Raw genomic sequence first — 13,258 nt, 5'->3', positions numbered from 1 at the left:
TAGTAGTTGTAGTGTGTGTGTGTAGTCGTGTGTGTGTGTGTGTGTGTGTGTGTGTGTGTGTGTGTGTGTGTGTGTGTGTGTAAGTGTCTTAAAATAACCGTCAAATATTTTGTGGGCAGCGGATTAAACTGAGTTGCAAAGTTCTCTACCATTTTGCAATTTTCGTAATAGTTAACAAGATTAATTATTAATCGCCGAATATAGGTATTCAATCATTTTTTATTCAACTTTACAGAAAACTATCAACTTTACAGAAAAACAGCAAGAGATAAAAATTGTTTATTTTCTTTTCATAGAATTCTGAGAATTTTTTCAGAATTTTTTAATACTGCATTTTCTCAGTACTAAAAAGTAAATAAAAAATTATTAGAGCTCTCTATAAGAAGAAAATAAATAATTTTTTCTCTCGCTGTTTTTTTGTAAAATTGATAGTATTCGAATAAAAAATTATTAAAAAAGAATATTCGGCGATTTTTAGTTATTAATCTTTTTAACTATTGCAAAAATTGCAAAATAGTAGAGGACTTTTCAACTAGTTTTACAATTAGTTAAGTTTAATCTACGTACGAAATATTTGGCGATCTTTCTGGAACACTCTGTACACACTCTGATTTTGTTTTAGTAACTATACATTTTATTCTTTTATAACATAGCATGATACATAATATGTTTTTAATGTACCTTGTTATACATGTGATTATGTTCTTATTAAATATAATGATATCAAATTAATATTAAATATCACTAATTAATATTATTTTTTATTTACATGAAATAATTTTTGTTACTGAGAATTGTGCTTGTTTCTCTGTTGCCTCAACGCCGAAACATTTAATCCTAGCTCTTATATAATAATAAAATTTTTGTAATTCTTTTATTTCAATAAATAAGGAAAAGGAAATTTTTATTTCAAAAATAAGGAAAACAAAATTATCAGTGATTTATTAATCAATAAATAACAAACGCCATCATTCCGAGCCATTAAAGGAGTCGAGATCTGTGGTGGAAACTGATCAGTCGAATGAACAAACTTTCTATCACAGATCTTGGCTCCTTTTAGATCTAAAATCATTTGGTCTTGCAATCATTGTGAGAGACATACGTATGACTTTCCAAGTGGAGCTTGAGATAATCACATGTACAAGTAATGTATCCACTGATGATGGCTCAGAATGATGCCGTTTGTTATTTATTGATTAATAAATCACTGATAATTTTGTTGCGCTCCAATTACTGCACTTGACTCTCATTGCCAATATATTTTCCTTATTTATTGTTAATATTAGAGAGAGTCTTATTTTATTTCATTCATTCGATGGGACAAGGCCTAACTCTCATGAAATTTTTCGTAACAATTTTTCAGATTATTTTCCGGAATTAGATTGTTAATCTAATATCCAACTTCTAGTCTAGAGGATCTATATATAATATCCACTGATATATGGGATCTTTAACGCCAGATCCGAATGGTGATTAAAGATCTTTTAATCATCAGATGGAGTCATTTTTTACTCCATCTGATGATTAAGATGACTTCTTAAACGCAAAAAATCGCGTATGTGGGCGCGAGTGAGATTGAACTCAGATCTACGATCGTGAGTCAATCGCGGCAAGCCATTCGATGCCTAAGTTATTTTATTTATTTGCCGTCGAAAAGTAATGATATTACTAATCATTAAAAGAGATGTAATTGTGATTAGATCTTGTGTCGTAACATAAATTAAATTGAATGATAGAGCAGAGTTTAACATTTATATAATTTCTTTTTTAATGATAGGTATTATAGATAGTATAGTACGAGATTTTAATATATATAAATATACACTAGTATAATTTTTTATTATTTTTAATATGCTTTTTTATTGCAGGAAAAGGTGGGTTCTGAATCCGATTACAAAATAGGAGTGTGATTCGTTTATTGGAAATCAATCTTTGAATCGATCTCGGATTGCAACAATATGGATTCATTATACATCGCATTAAAAAGAATGATTTCTTAAAGATCAATCTGGAAAAATTTATTTATGCAGTAAAATCAAAGTTGGCAAGAAATAATGCGCGGCTAACCTGTTTGCCGAGTAAAAATGATGTTACTTATAGATCCAACCAATCGCATTCAATCACTCGGCGAGCAGATTAATAGCTTTGTCCGCGTTCAATGTTTTTTTTAAAAAACAAAACATATTTTTTAAAAACATATTTTTTAATATTTTAAATATGTCTCAAATAGTATTTTAGACATATTTAAAATATGTTAAAAATATATTAAAATATGTTAAAAATATTGATTTTACATATTTTAAACATCCCAAGTAGTACAACAGCGTTTGAAAAATGCTAAAACTATACTTTTTTAAGTGTTTTTTAAGTGTTTTTTTAAATGCTTGTAGGCGTTATGTGCCATTTGGAATGTTTTAAATATGATTTTTACCAATCCTGTAAAAAAGATTTTATTGAGGAAAGATTTAATAATCACTGTCGTTACCTAAGCAAAAAATTATTATTATTATTAGGATGTTATAAAGATATTTAATAACATGTACATTTTAACGTATTGTATTTAATATTGAATACAACATCATTTTGAACAGACTATAACACTGATTTAGAGATTCCTATAATGTTGATACGTTTAATGATTCGAAAATATATTATTAGATAATATTATAATTATATTTATAAAATAATTAGACGAAAATGTTGATGAAATTCATAAAATTAATATTTCAAAATGTTGATCTTATGTTTTTTGCTTACTGGATAAGAGCCATGGCAGAAAAACTTAAGCAGTAAGATGTAAACAGTAAAGAAATTAACATATTGTATTTGCTATTACTTACGTTAAGATCTTATGGTTTTTATTGTAAATAGATCAATTCGTACTGGTTAAATTTTACTGCGTAAGGCATTTGAGTAATGTTTTCGAATGTGCTCCTATCGAGAAAAATCTGAGATCGATTCATTGCTAAAACAAGTGATTTACAATAAAAGTTTACAAGAAAAGAAGGAAATTGATTAAAAAAATCCGATCTTTTGTGGTCAAAAGATTGATCTTTTGAAAGGTCGAATCAAGATCGAACATTCCTATTGCAAAAGCGAGATGACAAAGCCGGTGAAAACAGCGTCGCGCAGCAAAAGGAAACTCACGGATGATCAGCGGAATGAGTTAGAATTGATGCTTAAAGAAACACCATATCCTAGAAGAAATAAAATGGAAGAATTGGCCCAAAAGATGGGAGTGTCATTCCACAATATTAATCTGTGGCTCCGGAAGATTAGAAGATCTAATCTAAATAAATTTAAGTCTTCGTCGTCGCATGATTATCATGTATGATTGTTTTGCACGGTTTTGTTTTCCTATTTGAAAGCTAAAGTTATAATCAGACTTGGGATTGAGTTGATCAAAGCATTTGCCTCGTATAAAAAATTTGGAAGGATGCAAAAATGGCAATAAATTTCTGTTTTAATTTATTCGCTACGATGATTATATTTACCTACTCGTTTGTATTATAAGTAAAACGAAATACATATAAGGATATGAATTTTGAGAAAAATTTTGTGATTATCGAAGCACAAAAAGTATTACTTTAAATGAAAAACATTTTCCATGAATTTTTACGATAATTAATATTATTTATTATATAAATACAATATATACATATACTTTGATTTTATTTTTGCTTTTTGTAACTATGTTTTTATTGCTTATAATATACATGTATACATAACCTGCATGTTTTTAACGTATAATTTTATATATTTGACTGTATAATTTTATACATTTAACTATCTTATTAAATAATGTTACTATTAAATTAAGTATCAATGAATAAGATTATTTTTTATTATATTTTTCACACTGTGAAGAAAATATTTTTTTTGTTTCTGAGGGATCGCATTTTTTTGCTTCATTACTGAAGCATCTAATCCCAGCTCTGATTATAATAATAAAAATTTTGTAATTATTTTATTCGGATGAACTTCCAAAAAGTCAAACGTCCGATTCTCATGAATTTTGACAGAAACATTTTATATGACAAATGAATGTCTTTAAATGGATTTTCTCCAACAAGAAGGTTTAAAAATGCCAAAAATGTTTGATGGAATAGATATAGAAATTTGTACTTATTATTTTTAGTATATTACACGTTTCTCGGTTTATATCAGATTTCAGACCATCTGTACATCTCTTTATCTTCGCAGAATCAGGTCCAATCGTAAAAATATTCAAATAAAAGTTGTAGGATTAAAAAAAATCTATTTATTAATTTTATTAGTTTAACCTTAGGTAACGCCAAAGATCAGTCATATCGATTTCTTTAAATGGAATCTAACTTTTTATTCCTTTTATTATATTTAATATCTATTAGTTGATCGAGAGCTTTTCAAAACGCTATAATAAAGTTATTTTTCATTGAGTACTTTTCGAGTTAATAATACTCGAAAGTTATAGTCGGCATTAACATTATACAATTGAAGATTATTTTCATTTTTGCACTAAAAATTTATTGCTACATAAAAATGAAAATAAGATACAATCTCCAATGGCTTTGATTTTGACAAATGTTATTCAAGACACGATCTCGAACAATATTCAAGAGATTTTAGCCGTCAGTCGAACACTCTTTGTGTAAATTACACGACGATAATGTTAATTACACGATAAATCACTTAAAGTCAAACTGATAAGATTGTAAATAGATCTTTTTAAATCCTACAACTTTTGTCTGAACATTTGATTGAATCTTATCTTGCGAAGATAAAAGGAATATACGAATAGTATGAAACACTCGATATTGGAGTTGAATGGAGGAGATTCGAAACGCACGACTTTCTATGCGAAGCAATTCTCACCCCCTTCCTCCCTTCCCGTCTAGAAACATATGAAAGTAGATCTTCTTAGAAATCAAGATCAATATCAAAGTAATTTATAGTAAGCTATGTAACAGTAATCCATTTTTTTTATTTATTTTTTATATTAAGTGATATATAATTTTATTTAAATTTTTTTGACATTAAACCTTTTTGTGTCAGTGAAAATCCATTTAAGAGTATTTATTGACGTCATTTAGAGTGTTTCACCAAAATTCATGAAAATTAAGCGTTTGACATTTTCAGAAGTTTAGCCTTTTATTTTCTTGCCATGCTTAAGAAAATCAACGTGAATGTGTTTCTAATCATTAAAACAATTTGTAATTGTAATTAGATTAGTAGCGTTCATATAATTTCTTCTTCAAGGAAATGATATAATTGTGTTACGAAACTCTTGTATAAATACATATAAATTATATCACATCTTTTAAAAATTTTTATACTGTATTTTTGTAGGAGAAATCGAGTTCTGGATCTGATTGAGAGAATCGGCAAGTCCGCTGAACAAGGATGAAAATAAGGAACTTCATTGCTCATGAACTGGAACAAATATTCGACAAAAATCAGAATCCTGATATGTACATATCAAAGAGGAACACGTCTAAAAAATAGGAATATCAGAACATATGTAAAGTTTGTTATGGTTCTAAAAAGGAATTCGACATACGAATGAAAAATTGTAAAAACATTCTTTCTCGATGTTATCTGGATATGTCGATTTCGTAACCTATCCGACAGGCGATGTTATTAGGTTGTCCGGAAAGTTCGTGCAGATGTTGAAAGAAAATTGAAACGCAGAAAATTTTAATTTAATAAATGTATACTAAATTTAAATTTAGTCGGCACGAACTTTCCGGACAAATCCAATATTTCATAATCTTATTCCCGCCGGGGAAACCATGCCATTGGATCACTCATCCTCATTCGCATTTTAGAATTAACTGCAAGACAGTCTAATTACGGACCAATATATGTTTGTGTGTATCAGAATAATAATATCATTTATTTCTTATTTTTGTATTTTTATTAAAATTTTATGTTTTATCTTCGACCTTGTTAGAAACCTTATCAGATAATGATCGTCAATCATATTTGAGACAATTATCGCTCGTATTTTATGTCTATTACTCTGTTAACATGTAGTCTTTTTCATATAGCTTTACAATAAACTAAATTATTTAATTAATTAATTAATTATAGCGATGATTCAATAATCGAGAATAAATTATTATGCTCTATAATATCAATTGGTTTAATATAATTCATGTCTCTCGACTTATAATATAAAGTACATACATGAGTAATATAGGATGCGTTCGGGGAGACGCTATTACTACAAACTGTTCGCGGAGCTGCAGAACGCGTAATAAACACATCATGACGTCACTAATAGTAGCGTGAGCAAACGTCACAACTGCGCGCTATCAACGCTATTCCTTCCGAGGTAGTATATTGGGAGCGTTAGCGTTTACAGATCCATGAACGACTTTAGCATAGCGTTGGTAGCGTTTAATATTCGTCAAAGTTAGATTAATATTTGAGGGGATTCTATTCTCGACCAAACTTTTCTCTCTTAGAATTTCGTAGAGTAAACGTACGTACATAATGTGTGAATTTTAAATTTTATTATTAATGAATGCAATCTCAATTTTAATCTCTGCTAATGGCCACTCAATTTTAATCTCTGGTAATGGCACTAGGCTGGAGTGAACGTAATTCTTGCTTGTGTCATCTTTAACTTTTCAAAGTTTGCAAAGTTCAACTTGTGCATTTGATTTCATTATAAATGTGAAAATCAGAGGTATCTTGTTATTGGCAATTTTTGATTCCCGTGTACGGAAAAAAATTACTATTGTAGTATAGCGCGGCAGAGTATTCTGTTGCAGTTGCTTAAGGTCCTTATTAGATGTAGATATGCTCATTTTTCTGAAATCGACAATGGATGCTCAAGAGTTCTTCCTTTTATCTGATTAATTTACTTAGTGTAACTATTAATTTTTTGATCTAATTTACATTGTTCACTTCGGCCTAGCGGCAAGCTATCATAGAGATTGCAATTATAGGGAAAAGTTTGATTGGAAATACCCTACATTGAGAATTCCCTACACTTAGACTTAACCTCAACCAATATATCTCTTTGGTTAACGCTACCAACGCTACGCTAGGATCATTCATGGAACTTGCTAACACTATCGCACTATTGGCTCCAAGAACAACATTGGTAACGTTTGCGTCCATAGCGCGAATAGTGTCTTCCCGAACACACCCATAGTCATACATACAAAAATAATAACACGTACATCCAATATTAAAATTAGACTGTATTCTGAAGACACAGGCGGGTAAATTAGCACTATAATTGATTCTTAGTTACGATTGGTTACATTTGGTTAATACATTTAGGTAAATTTCGTTTTTACGCTCACACACTGTAAGTATTATTTCATTCTTATATTAAACACACTCATATATTAAACACGATCATCATACATTAAATACAATAATGCTTACTGCGCTATAAGTGGTAGGGAACGTACCTATAAGGTACTACATTCGCAATAATCATCAGAAGTTAAATTCCCTCGAACGTTTGATACTGTGACTTTCCACTTCCGCTAGTGAGAAAAAACTTTTGATTCCGTTTGTTAGTCGCAAGCACACAGAAAAAGTGAACACTGATGAGAACCTAACGTAGCATTACTTCCATCCGATTCATATGATGCATTGACAAATATTTACAAAAATTGAATTTTTGTCAAGACACTTTTTCAGACTAAATGGTAAAAAATTATATGACATTTGTTTTACAATATCCCTTTCAAGTTTCTACTCGCATACCCGTTTCTTATTAACATGTCACTGCTAGTTTGAATCACAAAAAGAAACGTGACATTTTAACTTTGTGTAAGTGACACATATAAAAAATGCGGTTTTCAATTTGTTACATCTCAGTATTTTTGAAACCTCAATCTCATTGCAATTACACAAGCGTAATAACGTCTTCTAGTAAAATACATGTAGTATCAATTTCAAAAAATTCTGTTTTCAATTTGCGAGTGTACCTTAAACCTAACAAGGACGTAAAATTATTAAATTATTAAAATTATTAAATGAGAATTTACTGGACGCATTGTCACTCTGACGAAAATGTATAGCTTGTCGAAAAAGTGTGAACAAAGAAACACTTCTTCTTAAACACTTCATCAACTTTTCATTGATTCTTAGTGGTTTTATTTATACGTGCCCTCCGAACTCTCTCCAAGCGCTCTGTAAAGTGTGCCCGAAACACATCTATTACATTTCCCACATGTTTTAAATATTTGCTTTTATTAATGTTTCTCCTATGCTTCTCAACACTCCGCAAGGAATGCATGGAACGTACTGATACACTTCTTAACACTTCATTCATTGGTACTTCATCTATGCTTCTTAAATATGCCACAAAAAGTACATGGAGCATTAAAATACGCTTTATGTACATTTCCATAGAAATAAAAAAATTTATTTTAAAACGGCGCGTCATTGAGCTATATAGCGAACGTAAACGAAGCGTCGATGAGTAGTACGCGGTAGAGGGATTTAGCGAGAACTAACTTCTCAAATTTAAAAAACTGCATAGACTAGGATAGACGTAGCATTGAAAGATTTTTCAGTTCTGTTCTAATGAAATAATTTCTTGAAGTTAGCCCCTAGAACTTCAAAAAGAAAACAGCACTTTTTTTAGAAATTTACTGAATAAATAAAATATATTTTAAAATATCATTTGCTTACCAAGGACCTCGATTTCATTCATCTAAGAACTCGACGATGTTTCGTTTATGTTCTCTAGATTGTCTAGTCACGCTCCGTTTACATTCAACGAACATTCTGCTCGTGCTTGCCAAAGAACTTATCTATACTTTATTTGTGTTTCTTTAATGTTTAGTCGATGCTTTCTTTACATTCCATGTTCCAATTTTCGCTTCTTATGGATTTCATTTCCATTACTCCCTCCTTACACTTCTTTTACACTCCAATTAACACTTTATTGATACTCGCTTTATGTTTCATCAGATTGTTGAACTGCTTCATTAAGAATGGCCATAATTCGTTGAACTGTTTGTTCTTCACTTGTTTTACAGATGTCGTCATTGTTGGTGTCATTGTTGTGATTCTAAAAATAAATAATTTTTTATATATAAAATGATATATTGCAATTATCTGTCATAATATATGGTTATAAGTATATAACAGAAATAAGAAGACAAATGAGAATTTGCTTCAGAGAATCGATTAAATATTTTCTTGTGAAAGACCTTTCGCAAATGTACAATAAATGTGTTTCTATGTTTGAAGCCCTTGCCACACTCCGAACATTCAAAAAACTTTTTATTGCTGTGTACCAAACTGTGGCTAGCCTTGTGATGTTTGGTACGAAAGCCTTTGCCGCAAACCTAAAATACAATACATTTATGTCTAACGAAATGTAAAAATGTAAACAATCATATGAGAAATAAAAAAAGATATTAATAATAATTTTGTAGCACATACCTTACAAACATGTGATTTACTGCTTTTATGTATAATATTTATGTGCGCGTTAAAGGTCCTCTGATGGGTAAATGTAGATGGACATTCGTTACATTTGTACTTTCTTTCAGGATGATCCGTATCTGTATGATCACGCAAATCCTGCTGAGTTTTGAAATATGTCTTACACACGATACATTTGAAAGTTTTATCAATGGTATGCCTCGCCTCTGTATGCCTTTCTAGATTCCCTTTTCGACTACAAAATGACCATAGCAACATTTTTATCATTTATTATCAATTATTTGTATTATTTGTATTATTGTTATAATTATTAATTAATTTTAGAATAGATATCGAATAATTTTTCTAATTGTTGTTATTCATTTAATTATTGTTATTACTCACGTAAATGCTTCTTCACAAAACTGGCATTGATAAGGTTTTTTCTCTGCATGAAGCAAAACATGACGACCCAATTCCGATTCATATTGAAATGTTTTATCACATGTTTTGCATTTATAGGGTTTAACTTGAAAATGTACGTCTTTATAATGTTGTTTCCAAGTTCTCGAAGAGGTAAATTGTTTATCTTTAATATTAAGGAAAATTGTTATTATAAAATAAATATAAAAATGACATAAAACGGATAACTGTTGAAATAATAAAAAGTTATCAAAAACATTAAAAATATTAACCATGAAAAACAAATCTTACCGCAATATTCGCATACATATTCTTTTGTGTCATTGTGCGTTCCTTTATGTCGATTGAAATATTGCGATTTAGTAATTAAATTTTTAGATTTAAAACTCATTTTTTTAGATTCAAATCGCAAATTTTTCAGAGGTATTCTCAATTAATTTTATTGTAATATTCTTTGAATTCCTTTTATAGTCCTTACGGTTTAAATTTTCTCAAATGTTTACTTTCAAGTTTATTCACCTAAAACCGGAAAATATAATTTTTTATTTTATAAAATTTTTTATCAAAGAAATTATATCCGAAAGTTCGCCGTTAATGTAATTATTTCACTCATTAAACACTTAAATACTTTGCAAAATGACAGGAAAATATTGACTCCTAAGCCAGAAGGTGCTATATCGAGAAAAAAGTCTATGTTAAGAAATTAATAAAAGCGGTCTATTTCGTGTGAAGACAGATTTTCTTTGATAAAAAAGATAGAGAGATTAGATATAGAGTGACAACAAAGATGCGCATTGTTTTGATGGATATTTTACAATACGCTTTCACAATAATAGCTATATGAAAAACTATCGAAATCTGCCATCATATTTTAATATCTTTTACTGCTACATTGACATATTTTATTTATTGACATTATTTTATCGTTAGTGATATTATATGTATATGTAATTTGGAACATTTATTTTATACATGAACGTTTCTTCATTTCTTTCTGATTTACATAAATAAAATATTTAAAAACAGTGTAAACAGTGTAAAAATAGTTAAATGTAATTCAAATTAAATATGAATATAGAAACATAATGTAAATAAAAAATAGTTATCAAGGTTGAAAGCAATATTTTTTATAAACTACCAATAAGTATGAAAAAGGAAATATTAAAAATAAACTGTATAAAAAAAATTGCTTGTCATTTGAAAATCTGATAAATAGAAATTAATAGAGAATTCAGTAGAGAATAGACAATAGTGAAAATCTATTTTACGTTCGACGGAAAAAAAATTTAATTCCAGTAATAAAATTATAATAAAGTGGTAGCTGTTATGAAAAATAAAAAAGAAGAAATAGAATATATCAAAAGCAGACTAAATCATAAAAAAAAAGATATTTGTAAAATTAATATAACTTAAAGTATTAACTTAAAGTATTAATATAACTTAAATTATAAAACTAAAATTTTGATTATTTAATATCTTACATGCAATGCTTACGGCTCAGACATAGTAACAAAGAAAATTATGGTTAAATTTCAAATACACTGATAATTAAGCATGTCAAAATCTTAAAAACGATGAAGCAAGATATATTTATATATACATGAGGGTAAAAGCACCAGATGTAGGTCAGGTATTAGTTCCTTTTTATATTTAAATAATTATAGTATAGTATTTTCCAATAAAATAATACATATCACAAAATTCTTTAGCATTTATTTTCAAATGTCGATTAAATTTAATTTATTAGGAATAACGCTATACATTTTATTGATGTCGTTAATTAATTAAATGTACAAAGTTAACTAACGTATATATCTTCAGAAATTCATTCAAGATGTAATATCATAAGAATTGTTTTATGGCTTTTATAGTAGATATAAAGTTTTATAATAGGTAGTAAGTAGCATTAAATTTTATGGAAAAAATTAAAAACTTGTCAAATCTTACAAATGATGCCATCACGAAAAGATTTATTTATTTTAAGTATCAAAATAGAATAAAGTGTCTATTCATAATTTAACTGTTTTTTTATTGCTAAACATTTAATTTTCATTAATTTTTTTATTCATTCATTTTTAACTATCACTAATTTTATATAAAGTGAATATGTTAAAATTGCATTATGATCCACAATTAGACCCAAGAAGTAAATGTGGATCATCAATTATAATTAATTAATTTTATATATATATTACGATATGCACGCGAAAATCATTTTTATTATTATAATGTAATATAATAACACCGATAAAAAAGAATAAAAACATTTGGTGAATTGATCCCATTAATATATGGGTTCTAATTGTGAATAATAATTGTCATTATTTTATTTAATTAAAGTTAAAACATATAAAAAACGGTACCGAAATGAAATAAAATCATCCATAGTATAAAAAATCCATAGTATAATGTTTATGATCAATTATAACTATTAAATATTTTATTAATTGGTCGATATCTGAATAAAAATATGAATTTTTTTTTAAAGAGTGATCCACAACTAGTGGTTTTACGTCCTATATAATATATACATATAACTATAAAATATCTAACTATAAAGCACTTACTATGAAAAAAAGAGTTGTTCAGTTTATTAAATTAATTTCATCTTTATTTCTTTTGGTAAAGAAAGAAAATATATAAATTTAAGTCAAATTTCTTATATAACTTCATTTCTTATATAATTTGTTAATATGTTTTTCTTCGAACGAGATAAAAACAAATTAGTTTTATACAAATATAAGTTTATATATGATATATAAATATATATAATTATATACAATTATAAAATATGTCCATTTATATGCAATTATATAAAATTATATATATTTTTATATAATTTTATATAATTATATATAAAAAATCTTTTCCCTGGTAGTTACCGATAAAGTGTAACTAACTTAAGTTAAAATTAATTAAGTTTTTACTTTTTAACTTAGCATTATTCAACTTTACATGTTTATATACAAAAAGAATTACTATTCATTATTTAACTGTTTTTTATTGCTAAACATTTAATTTTCATTAATTTCTTTTCAGTTATCATTAATTTTTTTACTAATTTAAAATAAAATTGAATGTGTTAAAATATTGCATTATGATCCACAATTAAACTTAAGAATTAGACGTGGCTCATCAATTATAATTTCATTATATGTATATATTGCGATATGCATGCGCAAATAATTTTTATTATTGCGATGTGATGTAATAACGATTTTCAATAATTTTTTACTCAAATATTGTAAACTTTATAAAAAAAAAACAGAAAAAGACAAAAATTGTTTATTTTCTTCTCATTTCTTCTCAAGTTCTAAGAATTTTTTTCAAAAATTTTTTCAGAATTTTTTAATATCATATTTTCTCATGATAAAAATAATATATAATAGTTATATATAAAATAATATATAATAGTTATCAATGTATATAAAATAGTTGGCTCTCTCTCTCT

The 13,258-nt window shown here is 27.5% G+C and overlaps 1 protein-coding gene across 1 annotated transcript; it reads right to left on the bottom strand.

The window, feature by feature from the left end:
* Positions 1-8,911: 8,911 nt before the first annotated feature.
* LOC105626938 (zinc finger protein 93-like) lies at positions 8,912-10,198 on the bottom strand. Its single transcript, XM_012208229.1, has 5 exons — positions 10,099-10,198; positions 9,790-9,973; positions 9,403-9,640; positions 9,168-9,305; positions 8,912-9,025 (listed from the first exon to the last, which is right to left on the bottom strand). Exons 1-5 carry the CDS (start codon positions 10,196-10,198, stop codon positions 8,912-8,914), a joined length of 774 nt encoding a protein of 257 aa, XP_012063619.1.
* Positions 10,199-13,258: the final 3,060 nt, after the last annotated feature.

This window comes from Atta cephalotes, assembly GCF_000143395.1.
Source record: "Atta cephalotes unplaced genomic scaffold scaffold00007, whole genome shotgun sequence".
In the NCBI taxonomy this organism is placed as follows: Eukaryota; Metazoa; Arthropoda; class Insecta; order Hymenoptera; family Formicidae; genus Atta; species Atta cephalotes.
Note: the sequence above shows the minus strand (reverse complement) of the source record. Positions and strands in the feature narration are given on the sequence as shown.